The following is a 23,065-nucleotide window of genomic DNA, read 5'->3' on the forward strand; positions in this document are numbered from 1 at the left end:
CTGGCACAGGACACTAGTGGTGTAACAGCCTGAAACACCTGGAGGCGGTTTAGTGTCAACTCGGTTGGAGAAAAATTTTAACCTAGTTGCTAATGCTGCCAGTAGCCCTTCACTTCATCACAAACATGAAACATCCTTTGCCCTGTGGGAGCAGAGATAAGTCAAGAGCGACTTTGGAGAAACACCCATTATGTTAATGTTGGAGTAAGGACTTCAGTTCTATTTTCACCCTTTATTGGGAATACAGAGCAATATTACAGTCTTGGATCATTAAATGAACAAATGTGGCCGATACAATATTGACAAGCAGACCTGAATTCTGGGATTAGGTGGTTTTCCAGAAGTGGGTAGGAGCAAAAACAGGTGCGAGATCTTCTTAAGAGAACCACATTACTCAGCCGCCAAAGGGTGTTTTGTCTTCAACTCAGTAATGGCTGGAAGGAGTGCCAGTCCCGGTCAACCATCCATGATCTTCATCACAGCAAGCTGGAATCTCTAGTTTTTCAAATGAGTTGTAGATAAAAGAGTAAATGCCTTCAGACTGACTTATAAATTGATCAGGGTGACTACTAAAGTGTCCTCCGTTTGTAAACTAGCAGAATCTTCAGAGTGACTGTTGGAGCACAGAGCCTTTCATGTGCTCCCAGTTGTTATATAGAGCATAGAGGCCCGTAAGCGCCAGTCCTGCTACACCACCTCGTGCTGCCCCTCGAAGACCACCTGGGAGAGGAGAGAGAAAATACCGTTACAGACGTGTGCTGCACACCGTCCCATCAGAGGGCGACAGAGGTTCGTAAAGCTGAGACGCACTCTTCGTATTTATGAAGATTTCGTCCCAAGCAGGAGAATGAGGTCTGAAAATAATAAACCAAGACTGAAATTCAGTAGAAACAGATTCCCCCTAAATCACCTGCTTATATGTAAACTATGTATCCATAGTAACAACCTTTTTTCACTTTTAATTTCACAGTTATCAGCAAGGTTTTTTGACTTTTCTCAATCTGACTTGATCCTAGGACATTTTTGGACAAGACCTTATGCTTCTTATTGAAATCCCAAGCAGATCAGTAATTCCCTGCTAGTCCTAATTTTTAGAACTTCACCGGCACGGTCAACTGATTTAAGGCGGTATGTAAACAAGGCGATACCCTCTTTGGAAACAGTATTAACAGGCTTCGGACTCTGCACAGGTCCTCTAAATATTAACTTTGAAGACTCAGGACAGTGGTGGGAGATAAGATGGCTGTGATCAAGTTCTGAGTTGGGTGCTGATGAAGCACCAACTCTCCCATTACCTGTCCCTATTCTGATGCTTCAGAAAATCTCCCACTAACGAGCAAAGACGTAACTTAGCACCAGCATGTTATCGTTCAGTCACTCAGTCGTGTCTGACTCTGCTGCGACCACAAGGACTGCAGCCTGCCAGGCTCCTCTGTCCATGGGATTCTCCAGGCAAGAATACTGGAGTGGGTTGCCGTTTCCTTCTCCAGGGGCTCTTCCTGACCCACAGATAAACCCGTGCCTCCTGCTTGGCAGGCAGATTCTTTACCACTGAGCCACCTGGGAAGCTCCAGGCATCGTTGTACTAGTTGAAAAACATTCCAGGATTAGGATTAGACTGAACTATTTTTGCTTAACAAAAGAATTTTTTCACGTGCAAAAAGATTATGGAATAGGTATTTCATTTGAAATGCAAAAACAATGTTTCAACCAGTTACCTAAAAATAGTCACCAAATCTAGTAAAAGAAGCTTTTAAGAAATACTTGATGTTCTCTTACCAGTTTCACAAATAAGTAGGGATAACAAACTTCAGGTAGTCTGTATTTATCTATGGAGTATTTGTTTCAAGTCATGTGTTAGGAAAGCAGAGGTCCAATGGTTAAGATATACCTTATTAGAAGCCCTTTAGCTACACTCCAATACATTCCATGAAATTCAGTGATGCTGCTGAGTTAGAACACTTCAGAACAACCATTTCTGCAACGCACGTCCTGCCAGATGGCTTCAGGTGATAGACTAAAGGGTTACTCCCTCTAGGAGCCTCTCTAGCCTGAAGACTTCAGATAGCTGACTGGCTTAGGCTTCAACTCTGAAGTACCCTAATTATCTCTCTCAAACAGAAACTGCAGGCATCACCTATAAACAGCCATCAAATATGTAGGAAGGGGGATGAAAAACGTAAAAATTAATCACAGAAAATGGGAGATATCTCCTTCAAGTCTATCTTCTCTCTCTGTATTTTGCCACACTTAAGATTAGGCATGATAGTTGAATTTGCAACTGTATTCAATGTGGCTGAAAAATGGGCTGACAATGAACTTTAGACCAAATTTCTAGAAATGGAAAAAATAAGCCATGAAACCAGGAAAAATAAATGCCATCTGGAACAGCATCACTATGGTTCAGTTATTAGAGCTAAACTTTTTGAGTGTAATGAATGTTCTTTAAGCAGGTTACAAAAACAGAAGACTCTCCAGTGTAAACCGGAAACGATAAAGATTTAAGAACTTTGGGACATCAGTGGCATATTAAGTGTCTCAACAATTTATCCCCTAGAATGCCTTCTACTTTCATACCAAAATGAAACAACTTTAGTACAAAATATCATCGTTTTGTACTAGCCTTCTCTGAAGGCTAAGAAAAAATTGTTTCTAGCACAACTGAGCAACTGTTTCTAGCAAGAAGATACCAAACAGGTAGTGTATGATTTACTAATAATCACAGTAATCCTGACTCAGGGAAAGTGAAAGTTGCTCAGTCATGTCCAACTCTTTGCGACCCTGTGGACTTTAATAAAGTCCATGGAATTCTCCAGGCCAGAATACTGGAGTGGGTAGCCTTTCCCTTGTCCAGGGGATCTTCCCAACCCAGGGATTGAACCTAGGTCTCCTGTGCTGCAGGAGAATTCTTTACCAGCTGAGCCACCAGGGAAGCCTGACTCAAGGGTAGCCTTTTATTACGTTTTAGTTTTAACTCTTTCCAATAATGTCAGGGTTTTCCAGCTGGTTGATCTGTTGAAGAGTTTAAAAGCCTTGGCTTTAGGCTTTCTGTAACAAAACAACCTTCGGCCAACTAAGTACAGGAAGCTGATTAGCAAATACACTTGCTCTGAGCACAGTGAACCAAACGAGGCCAATGGGTAATCTCTATTAAGCAAAACAAACATGAGGCTTATGTGTCACAATTTTATCTTCTATCTTTTGGATCCGTATACAATTCTTCCAAAAAGGGCAAATGTCATCTCTTCTAAACCTGGGAAATGAGGCCCAGGATATTTAAGTGCCTAGTTTATTTGGTATAGAGCTGATTACTGGCAGAGCTAACACACTGAACTGACAATTACTTTAGCACAGGGGTCGGCACATTTTTCTTGAAATGGCTGGAAAATAACTGCACTTTTTACCTGCATGTTTCTAAAGAATGTTTATCTTGCTGTTTCGATCCTACATATTGTAGATACTTATATAACCATGTAAAATGTTAACTATTTTAAAATGTAAAATACATTCTTAGTCTGCAAACTGTGAAGAGACAGGCATCTGGCCAGCAGGAGTCTGTTGCCCTTGTTTTAGAGGAACGGCCTTACCTACACACTGAGACAGCTTACAAATTCAACAAATTTCTGCACTATTTAACTTGTTTTTAAAAAATTCTCTTTAAAATTGTGATAAAATACACATACCATAAAATTTACCATTATTAAGTGTACACTTCAGTAGCATTAAGTATACTGACACTGGGCTACCATCATCCATCTTCTTTCCTTAATGGTTTAGGCTGACTCCAGACTAAAGAAGTACCTAAACTGTTTTCCAAATCCTTGAATCTGGGAGTTTTTAAATAAATTCCTGCCACACAAAATTCTGTGCTTTGTCTTAAGTGGAGTCTAAACCAGAAATCAATACAAGACACTGCTTTGCCTCTGTCAGCAATTTTGATGTGCTGAGTTAAACTAGGCAGCCAGGAACTAGGGACCAATGTTGGGATTCTGGGTCAGCAGATTACTTACCTCTCCTGTGTTCCACATTGCAATGGAAACTGAAATCTGAAAAAATGAAACCCTACTTGTCACCTGACAATATTCTTTTTTGCTTTTTCTCTTCTGAGCCATGAGCATTCTTTTCCATAATTTATGTTGGAGATGTCCCAGGCTGGGTTAAAGATGCTATTCCTGCAAGGAAGTCCTGGACACAGAAAACTAGGTTCTCATTTTTTTTCCTGTGATAATCCCAAGTATTCCGCCTTCCCCTTTGTATCTTTAAAATATGTGTAATGTGTCTTAAACGAGGTGGTAATTCAGTCCATTCTTATACTTAAGGCTGCCCCCAACACAGGCAATGCTGTAATGGCTGACGCTGAGTAAGAAAACAGGGACTGGTGAGCACTGAGCTGGAGCTTCAGCGTCCGCCCACGGGGTAGCAGCTCCCAACTCAGCTCCTGCCGTTTGCGACCACATACAATATGGTCACGACACATACAACGTGAGGCCTGTGTCTTCCATTTTTGCAAAAGAAGCTAAAATTTCCAGATTTTTGTCCGAAATCTCCTGTTCTTTAAATTTTACTTTGATCTTTCATAAACACAGTTTGGGCTGATTAAACACTTGCTGGCTGAGTGCCACCCCTGTGGTGCCAATTAAGGTTTTAAACTCCTTTGTCTGACGCCAAAGATTTTCAGTGTGAAAGTATTTTCAGGTTTTTAACAAGGTTCTTCTATGCCCATGTTTTCATGTATATAACAGACGTTTCCTGTCTTAGTGTACCCAGGAGCTCTGTTGATGTGTGTAAGAACACGCACGTGCTGCAAGTCTTGTGAGTTCTTAGGGATGTAATTCCAAATGCTATCCATTTTCAATATTAAAAAAGCCTCTTGCTCTCAGATATACCATGAAATTTTAGATTTTATAATCCTGTAAGAGAGACTTCTCTCTCATTTCTAGTAAAAATGAGGCAAAAAATGTAAAAATGAGGCAAAAAATGCTACTTGATGTTTGTGACGGAGGAATTACATAAGAACAAAAATTACTTAGTGTCTGAAGCATAATAAAGCAATCAAACAAAAGGACTTTCCAGAGGCTTGAGTACAGAACACAAACAGGCAGCTATGGCGTACAGTTATGGTGTAAATGCAGGCGAAAGCGGGAATGTGAGAGAGACCCGGGCCTGTCACTAGCTTTATGATCTTCCGAAAAAGAACATCTCAACAATGTGCTCACCTGTGAACTGGGGTGTGTGATTATCACTTCACAGTTTAACAAGTTATATATTAAGTGGTTACTACTGAGAATAGAACCATATAACTCAGCACATGTTCATCTCTTTTCCATCTTAAGGGACAATTTGATATTTGATCTTCATCCAAGTAATTTTGATTCAACTCTTAGGATTTACTCGTCCCCTGTTCATAACAGCATCATGCACCGTAGCCAAAGGCAGAGCAGCCCAAGTGTCCACTGACAGATGAATGACAATGTGGTGTACATGTAGGATGGAGTTATTCAGCCTTAAAAAGGAAGGACATTCCGATACATGCTGTACTGTTGAGAACGTTATGCTAAATGAAATAAGCCAGTCACTAAAAGAAAAACACTCCACTTCCACGAGGGACCTCAAGGAATCAAATTCACAGACAGAAGTAGACTGGTGGTTGCCAGGGGCCGCAGAAGGGGGAAGACAGAGTTGTTGTTTAGTGGGCAGGGTTTCAGTTTTATAAGACGAGAGAAGTTCTGGAGTTGCATAATAATGCTAATAGACTTAACATAATTGAACTGTACATTTAAATAGTTTGGATGGTCAATTTTATGTGTATTTTACGAAAATTAAAAAATAAAATCACAAACCGTGAGATATAAAGAACACTATACTACCAAAAAAAAATTCTTTTAAAAACTACAGTATGGCCAAAAAGCATACTTCGACTATATTGAGAGACGATTTCACCATTTAGTGGTACCTACCTGTACATTTATACAACATGCCTGTCATGGTTCCAGCTGCTACTGTGTTAAGGTCATCTTCTGCGCCTCTTGTTTTCTCAATGATGACACCAAATGCACTATAAAGCAAAGCTACAAGGGAAATGGAGCTGATCAGGAATAAAAAGTGAACTGAAAGTCAGTATGGCAATCGTATTCAGATAAACGCATTCTCCAGACATCATGAGACATGTAAACAGTGATCACTGGAGTGCTGTTTGTAATAACGAACGCCTAGCAACAAATCAAATGACTTTCAAAAGGAGACTGATTCAGAGACTGTCCACATAACAGAATACTATGCACTCAAAATGCAGGAAGAGCTCGTTCACTAACATGTAGAGCAGGCACATGATAGGCAAAGAAAATGTTTGCAAAGAAAAGAAATTTATTAGCTATTTATGGCAAGTAACACTGCGGAGACCCAGGAAGAATATCTTTTTCACTTCCATTTATTTGTTAACATCTGTACTTAGAATTTAGAAACAAAAGCAAAACACATGCATTTCTACGAAAAATACGACTTCAAGACAATTGAGATTTCGTTTCTGCACATGTGAAAACTCTAACAATAGCACTATTTAGTTTAACAAGCGTTTCCCCTAAATCGCCATTCTGTTATGCCTCTAAAGACCAAATAGCCACGAATGCATTACCTCTTCTCCTGCCCTTTCTCAAAATTACAGCAAACTTGTTGGCCTCACAACTCCTCTGCTGTAAGTTTTTATACTTCTACAAAAGCTCTTTTTCCAGTTTCAATTTATTTAACTGAAACTAAACTTGAGCAAAACATCATAACTGATCACATTATAAGGAAAACATAACTGACCGTTCCGGCTTGCTCAGAATCGATACTTCTGGAACGTTAACTAAACTGAGCACGTCCAGGGGCTCACTCGAGGTATGCAAGCAGTCTCCCAAGCACCGGTACAAAGGAGGGTGGCTGCGAGGGGGGGGCTCTGGGGCACAAGCAGCACATGGGAGTAGCCATTTACTAGGATCCCAAATGCAAACTGCTTCCAAAGCCTGTGACAAGGCTAGGACCTCTGTCACACAAGAGGCTTTTCTTATCTTTTGATAAGCTACCTACATTCTCTTACTTAATCTGCCACCAGTTAAAAGACTTTCAGATACAGAAAACTTTGGTTGAGGGCATAAGTGCCATAAGTGAGCTTCTTATATGAGTCACGAATAATCAAAAGAGTCAATCATTCATAAACACTACAGTATGAAAGCATTTGTTCCTAAGTGCTACTAAATTACAGCTTCCTTAGAACTGCAAGTATTTCCAATATCTACAAAGGCCCTGTTGCAACTCAGGCAATTAGTCTGAGAAATCTCATTAGGTAAACAGGATGATGAATGGGCTATTAGGAAAACATATCAGGAGGGCTGGATTCCTCCTCATATCTACGATAGAACCTTGAACTTTTCCTAACACACAAAAATATTTGCCTTGGCGCTAAACTATCTGGATTTCACTGAATTAAAATATGATTTTATTTGGTGTCTTGATGGGATAGGAGAGTATGTAGTGTTTAAAATATTTAGCAAAGAGTATATTCAGAATGGTATTAGTACATGGCAGTATTTTGCTATATATCAATAGTTTATGATCTTTTCCTAAGTAGTATTTACACTACTCACCAGAGTGGATTTAAACATAATTATGAACATCCCAGCACCAGAATTTTAGTTGATCAAATTGTTCATGATACATGTACATTCTTTCTTTGTAATGATGATGATTTATTATAAAGTAAGCTATCTACTTACCCAGAGAACCTAGGGTATTAGCCCAAAGTGCCCCTTGCCTAGTCACCATGTTCAAGATCCTACCAGGGCAGAAAGAGAAAGAATCTGTATTTAGAACCAGTATTTCTTTAGTATTTAGAAAAACCATATAGCATCAATTTTAAATATATAAACACAATATCCAAAGTTTTCTTAATTTTACTTTTTTAATTTTAAAACTTAACACCTCCTTAGAATTCAATAAGGATTGCTTTTACTTTACATAAATGAAGGTTAGGTTAAAAACTCCCAATGTTTTAGGGCAATGTGTAAAGAAAATTCTAATTACTAAATACATAAAATTACTAAATATATAAAAGGTCTGAATGATATCCTGGAATGTATTTTACAAAAAAGTTTACAGAAACCGATCTATGTTAAAAAGAAAAAGACATAACAGACGAGCTAGCTTATAATTAGTTTCTTAGGGTTTGTGTGGCGGGTAGTACATTCTTAGAATATTAAGAAGAATCAAAGTGTGGAATACTATGGAATACAAAGCAAAATAGAAGACAGATACTCGGAGAAGGAAAAAGCCACCTCATTAGAAACCTGAAGAAAGCGCTCTGTGTCTGCTCCCACACCAGCACTAAGCAGCCAGGGTGCGCGCTTAGCACACTCTCAGGGGAGCACAGCCCTGCCCTCACCAGCGCCGGACGCCACCGGAACAGCGGCGAAGGCAACTGGAGGAGAGGGCAGAGCGTTCCTCTCCCAGCAGTGTAACGCTGTCACAGGAATGGCTGTCCCGGCAGCTGACTGCTGCTGGGAACCACGGAATTACAGTAACAAGCAGTAAAGAACCCATTTACATTAATGCTCAATAATAACAAAACTTTGTATTACTTCTAAAGGATTATTTAAAAAATTAGTAATGATTACAAATATTGTTAATTGCTACATATTTACTAATATGTTAAGTTTAGCACTTAATTTTCATTTGTGATAAGCTTCTAAAACTATGAATTTTCATTACTGTATTGCTGGTGGCACTGCAAAGTGGCCAGGTTCTTTGGAACATGATTGGGCAACATACTTTCATTTACTGGGTCCTTACTTACTTCTCATTGTAATCATCTCTCAATAGGTTAAAGGCAGAAAGAGGGAAACTTACCCAAGATCCCAATAAGTAATGAATCTGGGCTTTGAAACTATATAGATCTTTTCTGGCCTGAAACCTGATTATCTTTCCATGTTTTAAATGCTATCTCTGTCTAAAAAAATCAGAATGAGTATATAAAAGAAAATGATGTATAAGATTTAAAAAATCTGACTTTAAAAAAGCAAACTAATTCAACTCTCTCAAAAATTTAATAACTATGATGGTTTTAAGAAACAAAGGTTATCTTTTCTAAGAGACCTTCCAATTGTTATTTAATAATATGATGCTGGGGATTTGTTTCAAAATAATATGGGAAGGAAGAAAGAGATGGGACACAATTGGTCCTGCTGGTTAATGGCTGTTGAACTTGGGTTATAGTTCATAGCTGTTCGCTGTACTATTTTGCCTACTTTTGTATATATTCAAAACTATCCATAATTCAAAAAGTAAAAACAAAACAAAACTGGAGTAAAGACTGAATATTACGAATATAAATACAAAAATATTCAAGGATCTGAGCTTGTAAAGCAAGGGCAGTGATCCACACAGTAACAGGAAGGTGAAAAGTTTGACAGGCCTTCAGGTTCCCAAGACCTAATTCTAACACACCTGCTGCCATCTGCTGGCTAAGGAACATGGAGCTTAAAGAAAGACACAGAAAAACACATACTGTGTCCTTCCGCTCATATGAAGCATAAAATACGCTTTTTTAAAAAAGCTAAATAACATATTATTTAAGGAACAGCAAAAGGAACTGGTCATGTTTATTTCTTAAGCAGGGTGAAGATACACATTATGTACACTTTCTGACTTTTTTATTTGCACTTTCCCTTCTCTACAAACTTCAGTTTCCTAAGATAAGACTATCTTACTCCTTTCAGAACCATATGTAAGTTCTAGGAATTTCATGGAAATTTTCTGCACCTTTGCATTTCAGAAATGGAGGATGAAGTCAATGAGAAATTCAATGAAATGACAGCAGATTTAGTAATTACTCTTATGTGCTTCTTATTTCTTCACTTACCACGTCCTATGGTTTTGCACAGCCCTGAACAATCCAAATAATGTACTAGTAATTCAACAATTTGAAAAGCATGTAATATAGGCCTGCAAAATAGAACAGGTGTAGCTGAGAAGTTAGGTTGGAATAGCCCCCGCTGATGGACACGGATTCAAAAATCACTCCTAAAAGCTTAGACACAGCAACTTGATTCCTAAATTCCTTTTATAATGAATAAAGGGAAAACACCAGCAAAAAAATTGACCAAAAATTATACAGTACTCTAAATATTGTAATCTCAAGGTTGTGCTCATCAAGCCAACAAAGTAGAGATTAATACTCAAGCATCAGTGTGTCGTTACATGAGACTTACTGTACGTTTCTTGGTTTGGACCAGGCCATGTTCTGGGTTTCCTTCAATCCTAGCCGTAGACCATTCATTGCCCCAAATGCAGCCCCTGGCAAATCATAGTAATAATTCATTCAAATACTCAGCTTTATATTAAAGAGCAATTATACTTGATTCTTTTTCATTTTTATTTAATAAGAAAAAATGTAAATAATGATTTTTTTTTTAAAAACCACCCTGAAGCTATTATTTTAATTGCCTTGGATTTTAAGCACTTTTGACTACCTGGATTTAGGACACTTCATTTAAAAACCACATATAAATACCAACCTGTCATACAACATCCTCCAATGGTAAAGAAGGCCAGTTCAAATCTGCCCCGGGTTTTATTAGCTCCAGTTGGTAAAATAAACTCATCTGTATCCTACAGGGATAATAATGAAAATCAAGTTCAGCTCCCCTCAACACACGTATTATACTTGCAAAGTGTTTAATTTTTCAAAGGAGTTTTTCACAGAACGTAAAACGTAAATTAAGTAAAACTCCACTATACTTCGTCAAACAAAGATAAAACTTTCTGCAACAAAAGCAACGTATAAACCAAAGTGAAATGAAATACATAACATATACAGTTATGCTCATTAGTTCTTAGGAGAAATTCTTGCTCAGAATTTAGCTTCTCAATGTAAGTTTGATAGATTATACGTAATTTGCCTTCATGATAAATTTGACAATTTAAGAGTGCCATCTCTATAGAAAGGCAAACTGAAAGCTATGAGAGGTAACAAAAAACCAGTCTGGAAGGAGAAAATAACTCATTCTGCAGCTATGAATACTATTTATCAACCACCATTTTACTATATGTAAGACCAATGATCATAAAAAATGAGCAGAAACTAGAGAAGTACAATAGACTGGATCACTTACACAAGGGAAAAACACCACTTTAACAGTTCTTAACTGTTTGGAGGGCATATATTCCTTTATAATCTTGGAAAGCTACTAGAAGGAAAGCTACCCTACTTCAGGTAAATGCATACACAAAACTTGGTATGAGCTCCCTGCCCTGAAGATCACACAAGAATCCTAGGTTGAGAAGCATCACTGTAAGAGCACAACAGGAATGATTTTGCAATCAATACTTTTATGAAGAACAAATACATTTACATTTCTGCCAAGCTTTTCATATAAAAATAGCTAAAATAAGTTTCTGAACCATAGCACACACCCTTAACAAAAAATGCTAACAAATAAACATCGCTTTGGCAAACACTGGCCTTTGCTAAATGCGTTCACGGTGAGGAAAACTGCCTCTGCACTAGCTCTGATGGCTTGTGCATAAATTCTTACCAGAAATTGTACAAATAAATAAGCGCATATCCTCTCATCACACAGAAATGGTCTGCTGAGAAAGGATAAGCAAACCTGAATAGATTCTATGTCTAAATATATTAAACATATATTTGTAAATTCTGAGTGCTTCCTGACTTTTCAAGTAATGACTTAGTTTTAAATTGTGCTTCTTGTTTAAGGTTTTTAGGAATGCTATATTTAACATGATGAGGTAAACAATATGATAATTATTTATGATCCAGAAATGGATCCTAATACAAATGGGGGGAAAAAAAAGATGGTCATAATCGACATCAGCAGGTGCAAGTGCACAGCGTGACTGACTCACTCTTCAGGTAACGCGTCAACCCTGCGCTCCTGAGTCACCTAACAATCACTCTTTGATGCCGTGTGTGTGCGCGTTAAGTAGCTCAGTCATGTCTGACTCTCTGCGACCCATGGACTGTAGCCAGCCAGGCTCCTCTGTCTGTGGCATTCTCCAGGCAAGAATACTGGAGTCGGTTGCCATGCCCTCCTCCAGGGGATCTTCCTAACCCTCTGGCGTGTCCTGAATTGGCAGGTGGGTTCTTTACCCTTAGTGCCACCTGGGAAGCCCTTTTAATGTTGTAAACTGAGTTTTTCTTTTTTTGCAACTTTATTTGTATTGAATCAGCAACTTCTCCAAAAGAAAAAAAAAAAAAAACCCAAACAAAAAATCAAAACCCCACAAAAACAAACAACAAAAAACTGAGGCTAATATAAACCTTAAAATGTATAATCCCTAATTTCAAATGTTTGTATTCATCGGACCACTCTTATTTCCATAGGCTTTTGAATAACAATAACCTGATCTAATAAAATAAACTCAGGTAGTAAAGAATTTTTTTTTCAGATGTACTGATTTGGTTTAAGATTAAAAAGATTCCCACGTTAATGATCTCTTATAATTTTGTAACTTCTCACACAGTATTTTTATGGGGTTCAAAAGCTAATTACTTGCTGCTTTACATGTAAATCTTAATCGGTGCTCTGGTCTCTGGTCCTGCTCGCGAAGTACATACACGAAGCAAGCAGTCACTGCTGATGTACCCTCCCGACCCCTCTTACTCCCAGGGTTTTGAGGAAAAGCTGGGAGCTGCTCCTCTTACTGTTTCCTCCTTCATGAACTAGACGTTAAAGACTAGAATATTCAAAAGCAATTTTATCCAAAGGAAAAATCAGAAAGAGACAACACACGTCCAGGAAAAAAGTGTAGGCTTTGAAAAGGACTGAGAAGAGCTTAAGCTTATACTCCAGGCTAGCCCTCAACACAAAGGCAGCCTGTATGATTAAAACCCAAACAATAACCAAATAAAGGCAACCCTCAGGGAAGGCAGGAGAGTCTGATCTCCAGACTTAACCACATTATTAGAAATGTCTGGTTTTCAACAACAACAAAAAATCACAAGGCATACAAAGCAATAGGAAAGTATGGGCCATTCAATGGAAAAAAAAAAAAAAAAAAATCAACAGAAATGTCCCTAAAAAACACCTGAGAGTAGACTGAGCAGGCTTTAAAAGGAAAGCCAGATCTAAGTGACTCTAAAATGATCGTCATAAAGATGCTCCAAGACCTAAGGCAGATGTGGAGAAAGTCAAGACAATGTATGAACAAAAGGGAAACAGAAAGAAAACCTAGAAAGAAACCAAAAGTAAGTTCTGAAACTGAAAAGAACAGCAGCTGGTAAATTCACTAAATGGATTCAAAGATTTGAGCAGGTAGAACAGACAATCCCCAACTATAAAACAATAGAAATTATTGAGTCTTAGGATCAGGAGGAAATATAACTGTATAGAAGTGAAGAGAGCCTAAAGGATCTGTGTGGTATCACAAAGCAGACGAAAATACAGACTGTGAGAGTCACAGAAGGAGAATGTTTGAAGAAACAATGGCCGAAAACTTCCAAATTTGATAAAAGAGATGCAAGTGAACATTCAAGAAACTCAATAAACACCAAGTAAGATACATCCAAAGAGACCCGTACTGGGATGTATTAAAATCAAAAGTTTTGAAAGCTACAGAGAGAGATTCTTGAATGTAGCAGGAGAGAAGCAACTTACATATAAGGATCCTCAATAAGATGATCAGTCAGTTTCTCAAGAGAAACTTTGGAGGCCACTAGCAAGTGGGCTGATATATAAACCTGTCCTTCAAAAATAAAGGAGACATTAAAAATTCCCAGAAAAATAAAAGCTGAGCGAGTTTGTGACCACTGGACCTGCCCTGCAAGACACGATGAAGGGAGTCCAGCAAAGTGCGCCGAGAGGACGCAGGCAGGAGCTCACGGCCCGAGGAAGGGCAGAGTGTGACACAGCAGAGAGACGGGCAGTTAGAGCGCACTACTGTAGGCGCGCTCTGGACTCCACCTTTGTATTTCTGCATAACTTAAAATTGTAAAGGATTTAAAAGAGTTATTAGACCATGTTTTTAAGCACATGATGTATAAAGATACGATTTTGTGACATCAACGATTGAGGGGCAGGGACAGTCGGTAAAGGAGCAGTGTTTTTGTATGTTAGTGAAGTTAAACTGGTATAAGTTCTAATTAGTGCTATAACTTTAGAAAACAGCTACAGAGTATACTAAAAAAAAAGGTTATGAGACAGGAATTTAAACAATTCCCTACAAAAAAATCAAACACAAAAGAAGTTATTAATGTAAGAAAGGAGAGACAAAAAAGTTAGATTACAGAAAATGAAGAGCAAAACACCAAAAATCTCTCCTTAGCAGTAACCACTTTAAAGTGTATTCAACTCTCTAGACAAAAGACAGAGATTAGCGCAATGCACTCAGAAATGTGATCCATTTATACATATGGCACCTACAACAGATTCACTTTACTTCCAAAGACACAAAAAGATTGAAAGTGAAAGGATGGAAAAAGATATTCCTTGCAAATAACAACCAAAAGAGCAGGGTGGCTGTATTACAATTAGAAAATAAAAAGTTTGTAAGAAACAAAGAATGATATTACATCAATAAAGTTTCAACACAGCAAGAAAATACAATTATAAACATTTACTTATCTAGTAACAGACCATCAAAATACATTAAGCAAAGTGTCAGTCACTCAGTCACGTCCGAACCTTTGTGATCCTATGGACTTTGGCCCACCAGGCTCCTCTGTCCTTGGATTTCCCAGGCAAGAATACTGGAGTGGATTGCCATTTCCTTCTCCAGGGGATCTTCCTAACCCAGGGATTGGACTCGCATCTCTTGCACTGCCAGGCAGATTCTCTACTGCTGAGCCATCAGGGAAGACCCCATAATAAAAGATTAGAGCAGAGATAAATGAAATAAATTACTGAAATCAGAAATGAATGTGAGGATATCACTACTGATTCTAAAGAATTTAAAAGGATTATAAGAAACTGTCATTAACAATTGTATGCCAACAAACTGAATGTCCTTGATGAAATGTACAAATTCCTAGAAATACAAAACTCACCAAGAAACAGAAAAAAACGAGACGAGTAAGAAGACTGAATCACTAATTAAAAAAAAAAAATCTCACAACAAAGAAAAACCCTGGACCTGATGGCTTCACTGGTTATGTTTTATCAAACATTTAAAGAACTAACCCCCAATCCAGGGGTTCCCTGGTGGCCTAGTGGTTAGGATTCCAGACTTTCACTGCCACGGGCTGGGTTCAATCTCTGGACGGGGAAGCCGTGGAGTGCAGATGGAAAAAAACAAAAAACTCCAAAACCCTAACACCAATCCTCAAACTTTTCCAAAAACCTGAAGTGCAGGAAATACTTGGAACATTTCATGACTCTGTGTGTGAGGCAAGTATGATCATACCAAAGCCAGACAAAGACACTACAAAAAACTACAGACCAAAATCGCCTATGAACACTGATGCAAAATCTTAAAACTAAATTCTAGGAAACCAAAGCCAGCAGCATATTCAAAGGGCTATACATCATGACCACGTGGCACTTATTCCTGGGATGCAGGATGTCCTAACAAATGAAAACTCATCAGTGTAATAAACCACATTAACAGAATGAAGGGGGAAAGCCCACGACCATCTCAACTGATGCAGAAATAATACTCCACAAAATCCAACATACTTTCAGGACAAAACCTCAACAAACTAGGAATAAAAGGAAACTACCCCAACACAATAAAAGGCATACATGAACAGCTCACAGCAAATACCACACCCAACGGTGACAGACTGAAAGGTCTTCCTCTAATGCACGGGAACAAGGCAAAGATGCTCTTTTTTTTTTGGTCACTTCTATTCAACACAGTATTAGGATTTCTAGCCAGAGCAATTAGGAAAGAAGAATGAAAAGGCACCCAAATTAGAAAGAAAGAAGTAAAAGTTTTTTTCATAGATGATCTTATATGTTAGAAAATTCTAAAGACTGCACAAAACCCTGTTATAACTAATAAATAAATTCAGCAAAGTAACAGGATACAAAGTCAACAAAAGAGCAGCTGCGTGTCTACAAACAATAAACCACCCGAGAAGATCATGAAAACACTTCCACTTACAACAGAATCAAAAACAATAAAAACACTTAGGAATTAATTTAACCAAGGAGGTAAAAGTCTTGTACAAGGAAAGCTGTAAAACTTGCTGGAAGTAATTTAAAAAGACAGAAAGAAATGAAAACATATCCCATATTTATGAATCAGCCTTAATATTGCTAAGATGTCAATATTATCCAAAACAATCTACAAATTCAATAATTCCTATCAAAACAGGAACTGACATTTTTGCAGAAACAGAGGAACCCATTTCAAAGGTCATACGGAATTTGAACAAACTCCAAAGAATCAAAACAATCTTGAAAAATGAGTAACAATCCTGAAGGACTCACACCTGCTGATTTCAAAACTTACCAAAGCTGCAATCATCAATAAGCTTGAATGTATGCTGGTGCGGTACTAGCATACATACGGACATGCAGATCAACGAACAGAATAGAGAGTCCAGAAATCAACCTTTGCACATATGGTCAAATGATTTTTGGCTAGAATGTTAAGGCCATTACATGGGGAAAAGACAGTCTTTTGAGCAAACGGTACTGTAAAAACTGGATAGCCATATGAAAAAGAGTGAAGTTGGATCTTTACCTAACACCACATACAAAAATTAACTCAAAATGGATCAAAGACTTAAATGGAAGATCCAAAACCGTAAAACTCTTAGAAGAAAACACTGGGGAAAAAGCTTTGTAATAACACATTTAGCCATGATTTCTTGGATATGACACCAAAGGCAACAAGTGATAAAACACAAATATTGGCCTTCGTAATTTTTACGCACCAAAAGACAACATCAAGAGGAAAAAGGCAACCCACAGAATGGGAGAAAATATTTGCAAGTTATATATCTATAAGGGGTTAATACTCAGAATATACAGAGAACGCCTAAATACAACCTAAATCAAATGAACTGATTCAAAGTTGGTCAAAGAAGTTGAACAGAGATTCTTCCAAAGACACACAATCGGCCAGTAAGTGCATGAAAAGTTGCTCAACATCCCTAATCATCAGGGAGACGCAAAAATCAAACTACAGGAAGTCACCACTCCACAGTCATTTAGTAATGATTCTCAAAAAATTCCAGATACTAAAACTGTTGGTGAGATGTGGAGAAACTGGAGCCCTTGTGCACTGTTGGTAGGAATGTAAACGGTACAGCTGCAGTGGAGAACAGTGTAGCCGTTTCTCAAAAGATTTAAAATATGATTGCCATGTGACAGGACAGTTCTACTTCTGGATACATAATCAAAAGAACTGAAATGAGGATCTAGAAAAGGTATTTATACACTGAAATTCACAGTGGCACGATTCCCCACAACTAAAACATGGAAGCAATGCAAGTGTCCATAGGACACGTGAATGGATAAGCAAAGTGGGTATTATGCAGCCTTGAAAAGGAAGGAGATTCTGACACGTGCTACAATACATATGAGCCTTGAGGGCATTATGCTAAATGAACTAAATCAGTCACACAAAAATAAATACTGTATGATTCCGCTTATTTGAGGTACTCAGAGTATTCAAAAATCATAAGACAGAAAGCAGAAGGGTGGTTGTCAGGAACTGGGAGGAGGATGGAAAAAGGAGTTACTGTTTAATGGGTACAGAGTTTCAGCTTTACAACATGAAAAGCATGGAACTGGTAGGTGGTAATAGCTATACAGTATCAGGAATGCAACCACTCAACAGTACAGTGAGAGACGGTAAATTCTGTTAATTTTATCACAACCTTAAAAAAAAAAAGAAAAACCAAAACAAAAAACCAAGCAAACCCCCAATCCTTTAATCAGCTAATGTCAGGAAGAGATGCAAGGCAAATCCGGAGTTTGTGGGGGTAAAAAGGGTGAATGAGAGCTAGAGACTTGACGCCTCTAGAAGCACAGATCACAGATTAAGTCAAGGTATCTGCGGTTGTTTTTTTAAATGCTAACGTAGAGCACCAGACTAAGAAAATTCTTACCTGTACGAGATACCGTGGATCCACATTTAAATAAGGAGACAGAGGGTTCATACCAGTTACTAGAGAGAAAACAAAGCAATATATTGCAATAAAAATTTAGTTATTTCATTTAGCATTAATTTTGCTCTTGACTCTTCAATGTGTTCTGCAATTCTGATCTACAATGCACGCAAATTTTTCTCCCACTTTCCTTGTCTTCTCCTTCCGTCTGGCAGTTTAGGGGCTGACTCCTCCTGGAGCCCTCAATCCTACACTGGTGTTTCAGGCTCTCACATCAGGACAGGCAGTAACAGGGACCAAATAACTGAAGTAGAAGGAAGCACAGCCCAGTTCATCTAGAGAGCTGATTTCCTTCTGCTGCTGCTTAGTCGCTTCAGTCGTGTCCGACTCTGCAACCCCATAGATGGCAGCCCATCAGGCTCCACCGTCCCTGGGACTTCCTTCGACTTTACTACAAAAATACCTGATAATTGTGTGTGTGTGTGTGTGTGTGTTAGTTGCTCAGTCATGTCCGTCTCTTTGTTATACAATGGACTGTAGCCCGCCAGGCTCCTCTGTCCATGAATTCTCCAGGCAAGAATACTGGAGGGAGGTGCCATTCCCTTCTCCAGGGGATCTTCCTGACCCAGGCATCAAACCTGGGTCTCCTGCATTGCACGCAGATTCTTCACTGTCTGAGCCACCAGGGACTATACACATTGCAAAGAATGACAAGAGACAAATTAATTCATGAAGGGAAAAAAAAAATCATTGGGGTTATGTGTTGTGTATAAATATTTTAAGGCAATTCCTTCAGATCTAAGTGTTAACAGTTGCTGACAAAGTTGATTTACTAATAGAGAATTCTGTCATCACCAGAAGGATGGGGGTCAGGGCAAAGGAAAATGGGGGCTCTCCGAGGGCCAGACTTGAATTCCACTACCTTTGAAGACAGAAAAATCTATCAAGGAAAAATCAACTTCCTCACATTTTAAATTTAATCTTTGGATCCTCTGTATCTCAGATGATTGTTCTCAAATCTATCCATTACCCAGGACTCTGGTCTTTTCATCAATTCAAAGTCCTATTAGTTCTATATCCAGTATCTATCTTGAATTGTTACTCACCATCTTCATTGCTACCATCCTAGTTCAATCACTACCTAATTGGACTCCTTACTTGCTCCAGTCTTTCCAATTCATTTTCTAAAGGGTAATTAAAGTGATTTTTTTTCAGAAAAGGAAATCAATCTAAATGGCTTCCATTTACACTTGTAACTAAGTCCAAACTCCTTATAAAACACTTCATTAGCTGCCATTCCTTCCCCTCTAATCTCAGTATCTCCAGCCTCACCACCTCCCCTGTAGATTGTAGACACAATGGCCTAACAGCTGTTCCTTAAACACTTACCTCCCCTCAGACATCTGAATGGTACTCAGGTCACAGCTCAAATGTCAACAACCCTGAGTAGTTTTTCCTAGGCCATTTTTAAAGGGCTTCAGCTCCCATTTGGGGAAGGAAATGGCAACCCACTCCAGTGTTTTTGCCTGGAGAATCCCAGTGACAGGGGAGCTTGGTGGGCTGCCATCTATGGGGTCGCACAGAATTGGACACGACTGAAGCGACTTAGCAGCAGCTCCCATCACCAATCTTAAAATCCTATTTGTCTTTACACACTTACCACTAACTGAAACACTTTCTTACTTGGCCCACTACTTACTTGGCTCACTTCAATGGAATGGAAGCTCTGTGAAAACATCAGTCATTTAAAAAAATATAACTGCTGCAGTCCTGCACCCAGAAAACTCCATCTCAAGTACTCAATGAATAGTGTTTAGTCCTTGGTCTCTTAATTCGCCTTGAAGTCCTAACGTAAGAATGCCTTTCACATCAAGGCAGGGCCCTTTGCGCTCTGAAGCGCGTGAACTAGCCATGTCCTATACCTTATTACATGCAGACTATGTTCTAGATTCAGTTTTAACACAGGTGACACTAGGAACTTTAAAAGCCATTTTTGTTTTTGAGCATAAAAGACCTAAAGAAAAAGTAGAAAGAGTCTCAAGATAAAAGTTTTATAAAGCTCTTAGCCTTCACCAACTTCCCACTATCTGTAAGTCCACGTTTTACTCATCCAGGTGAATACCCACAGTTAGAAAGTTCCAAAGATCTGGAATACACATTCGTGGTATTTAGGAGAGGGCGCAGGCAGGGTGTTCGTGCCTCGGCACCCTGTAACTTCAATGTTTCCCTTCCCCAAATTCCTTCTTGGCTTCTTTTTCATATCTATAAAAAAGTTCAGTTCTCCTCCAAGTTTCTCCACTTGTCTCGACGCATATTTCTTTCTCCCCTGTATGCATTATTATAGAGTGTTTTGCTCTGAAGGCTACTACTTCGTGGTTTAGAATATGTGACTTTGTGTTAAAAAGTTACCTATGGCCTCGATATGTGGGAGGAACGGTAAGGCAGGAAGCCTGACTATAAAAGGAAAAAACATGCAGTATCTCCTGGATCCAAGTCAGCCGCAGAGAGCTTCTCCGGATCCACGGCTCCAAACACTCGTTCAGTGTTGGGAAATGCGGCCGTGCACACACACTAGCCCCACTACTGGTACTGAAGCTTGCGGCCGCAGCAATAATAATAATAAGAAGAGAGAGAGAGAGAACAGGACACACCGCACATGTGGGGTGGTGGCAAGAACCAGTGAGAAATGCTCGCAGACCAGGCCTGATACTTACGCGGGACTCCAGCCAAATCCGCGTGCGAGTAGCCTGCTCCGCCGGCTCCGAAAAAGCCGGCCAACCCCCCAGTGGTTTTGTTGCCACTACCCCCGCCGCCCTCCATGGTGTCGCAGCAAACTGCCCGTCTGCTTCTCCCCGCCGCCTCAGGCCGAGATAGTCTGCTCGGCCGTCGCTCCTCGGTAACAGCGGGGAGACCCGCGTAGCACCGGCTCCTTCACACACTGACCTTCCGGGCGCCGGTGCTCGCTAAACCTCACACTTCCGGTTTGCGACAGCGTACGTCCCGGAAGCCGGAAGCACCTGACGGCAGCTTTCCGGTGGTGGGAAAGTGAACGAAGCCAGAATCAGAACGGCTCATCCTGAGGCTGGTAGGGTGCCGGTGGAAGAGGGAAGGCAGGCGTCTGGATAGGGCCTGGTTCGGGAGGCTGTCAGAGCAGGAGCTGAAGAAGCAGTCAGCGGCAGAGGGGGCATGGTGCCGGGAGGCACCGAGGAGGGGGCGCAGTCCGTCCCTCCCAGGGTTAGTGAATGAGGCTCTACGCCCGGGCTGGCCCGGAGACTCAGTGCTGCGGGTCCCAGCATGAGTGCGGGCCCCGGCTGTGAGCCCTGCACCAAGCGACCCCGCTGGGACGCCGCTGCAACTTCTCCGCCGGCCGCCTCGGACGCCCGGAGCTTCCCCGGCAGGCAGAGGCGCGTCCTCGATTCCAAGGACGCTCCGGTGCAGTTCAGGGTCCCGCCGTCCTCGTCAGGCTGCGCCCCGGGCCGGGCGGGACAGCACCGAGGCAGCGCCACCTCTCTTGGTACGTGGGGAAATAAAGCTCTTTGTACTCCTCGGCCCAAACCTCTTTTTGGTCCATCTCAAGAGCCAGGGACGCCAGCACCTTCCTCCCCCTTTTCTAGTCTTGTGTACACCACTCTGAACTCTGAGGTCCCCTTGCTGAGCCCCCAAGGCCACTACTGGGAGAATAGGGTCGCATTTTTCCCACGGCGATTGGTGGTGTGAGAAACCTTGATGAACAGTCACTTACCGGGCGGGAAGTGGTAAGATACTCCACCTATTTTCTTTTTTCGGGTTTGAGTAATTGCCTTAGTCGTTGCTGCTGCTATTAAGGAAGTTTAATTGTGGATGTGAAGCTTCAGCCTCTAGATGAAAAGAAAGCTACAAAAAAATATCGTAGCTTATCTCAGTTTAGATTCTTAGTCCCTGGATGCAGAGCCGTTAGTCTTAGCTGGCATTAAACTTGGCTCTGGCATACAATGTTGAATAAAAGTTACTTGGTCTCTGTGTTCAGACCCTAAAGTCTATCAGGAGAAATGGACGATTACGGAAGTCAACATAATAAAGCGTAATGGATGTTCCAGTTCATAAGGGAACGGAACTAATGGTAGAGTCAGGTGTACCTAATCCAGTTTCTGGGCTCAAAGATCATCTCCCAGCCAGAAGATAAGAATTTTATTCTTATAAAGAAGAGTAGACTGAAGAGTAATGAGGGGTTAGCTAGATGAAGAGAAGTTAATGAAGTGATCCCAGAGTGCAGCTGATGAATATTGTGGACAGGGGAGAGTAGTGAGAGATGGGGTTGCAGAGAGAGAGGCAAAGATCAGGTCATACTGGGCATGCTGAGGGTTTTGAGCTTTATTTCTAAGGGCAGTAAGAAACTATGCGACCCCATGGACTGCAGCCTTCCAGGCTCCTCCGTCCATGGGGTTTTCCAGGCAAGAGTACTGGAGTGGGGTGCCAACGCCTTCTCCGAAGAAACTATTAAAAGGCTTCAATAGGGGAGTGACTTGATTGGATATATATTTTTTAAATATATATTTACTAAACTATACATATTTTAAAGATCTTTGTTGCTAGTGTGTGGAAAATGAAAAATGGATTGAAAAGGAGCAGAAGTGCAGGCCCAAGACTAGTTAAGGAGTTAGTCTAGATGGGAAATAATGATTTATACTTGGTTGCAGGCAGTAGTTGGAGAAGGAAATGGCAACCCACTCCAGTACTCTTGCTTAAAGAGTTCCGTGGACAGAGGAGCCTGGTGGGCTGCTGTCTATGGGGCTGCATAGAGTCAGACACGACTTGAAGCGACTTAGCATGCATACGTGGATTGGAGAAGGAAATGGCAGCCCGCTCCAGTGTTCTTGCCTGGAGAATCCCAGGGACAGAGGAGCCTGGTGGGCTGCCATCTATGGGGTCACACAGAGTCGGACACGACTGAAGTGACTTAGCAGCAGCAGCAGCAGCAGCCTCTTGCTTCTCCTCCTTCACCCTGTTCTCAGGCTTCAGGAATTATAGCAGGAA

The 23,065-nt window shown here is 40.2% G+C and overlaps 2 protein-coding genes and 1 non-coding gene across 10 annotated transcripts in view; 1 reads left to right on the forward strand and 2 right to left on the reverse strand.

The window, feature by feature from the left end:
- Window positions 1-217: 217 nt before the first annotated feature.
- LOC147342728 (mitochondrial import inner membrane translocase subunit Tim23) lies at window positions 218-20,992 on the reverse strand. The gene is made up of 7 exons (XM_086381121.1): window positions 20,767-20,992; window positions 18,053-18,111; window positions 10,548-10,641; window positions 10,242-10,326; window positions 7,752-7,810; window positions 5,958-6,068; window positions 218-720 (listed from the first exon to the last, which is right to left on the reverse strand). Exons 1-7 carry the CDS (start codon window positions 20,870-20,872, stop codon window positions 605-607), a joined length of 630 nt encoding a protein of 209 aa, XP_086237247.1. The 5' UTR covers window positions 20,873-20,992; the 3' UTR covers window positions 218-604.
- On the reverse strand, window positions 8,337-8,536 carry LOC147342729 (small nucleolar RNA SNORA74). Its single transcript, XR_015157233.1, has one exon. It is a non-coding gene; the product is annotated as a small nucleolar RNA SNORA74 (small nucleolar RNA).
- An 85-nt stretch (window positions 20,993-21,077) lies between the features above and the next one.
- Window positions 21,078-23,065, forward strand: part of PARG (poly(ADP-ribose) glycohydrolase) — a 111,537-nt gene continuing 109,549 nt past the window's right edge. For 4 of the 8 annotated variants that reach the window (XR_015156557.1, XR_015156558.1, XM_086381103.1 and 1 more), the window contains exon 1: window positions 21,078-21,566. Coding sequence is in view for 2 of the 8 variants with exons in the window: in XM_086381103.1 (XP_086237229.1) it covers window positions 21,347-21,566 (220 nt within the window). In the remaining 6 variants the exon portion in view is untranslated. Of the gene's footprint in view, window positions 21,567-21,666; window positions 21,808-23,065 lie in introns of those variants that run through there. The other 4 variants (XM_086381107.1, XM_086381109.1, XM_086381105.1 and 1 more) reach the window with 2 other exon arrangements.

Source organism: Bos grunniens, chromosome 28, assembly GCF_055505025.1.
Source record: "Bos grunniens cultivar Pamir isolate PY7600 chromosome 28, Bosgru_T2T1.0, whole genome shotgun sequence".
Taxonomy (NCBI): domain Eukaryota; kingdom Metazoa; phylum Chordata; class Mammalia; order Artiodactyla; family Bovidae; genus Bos; species Bos grunniens.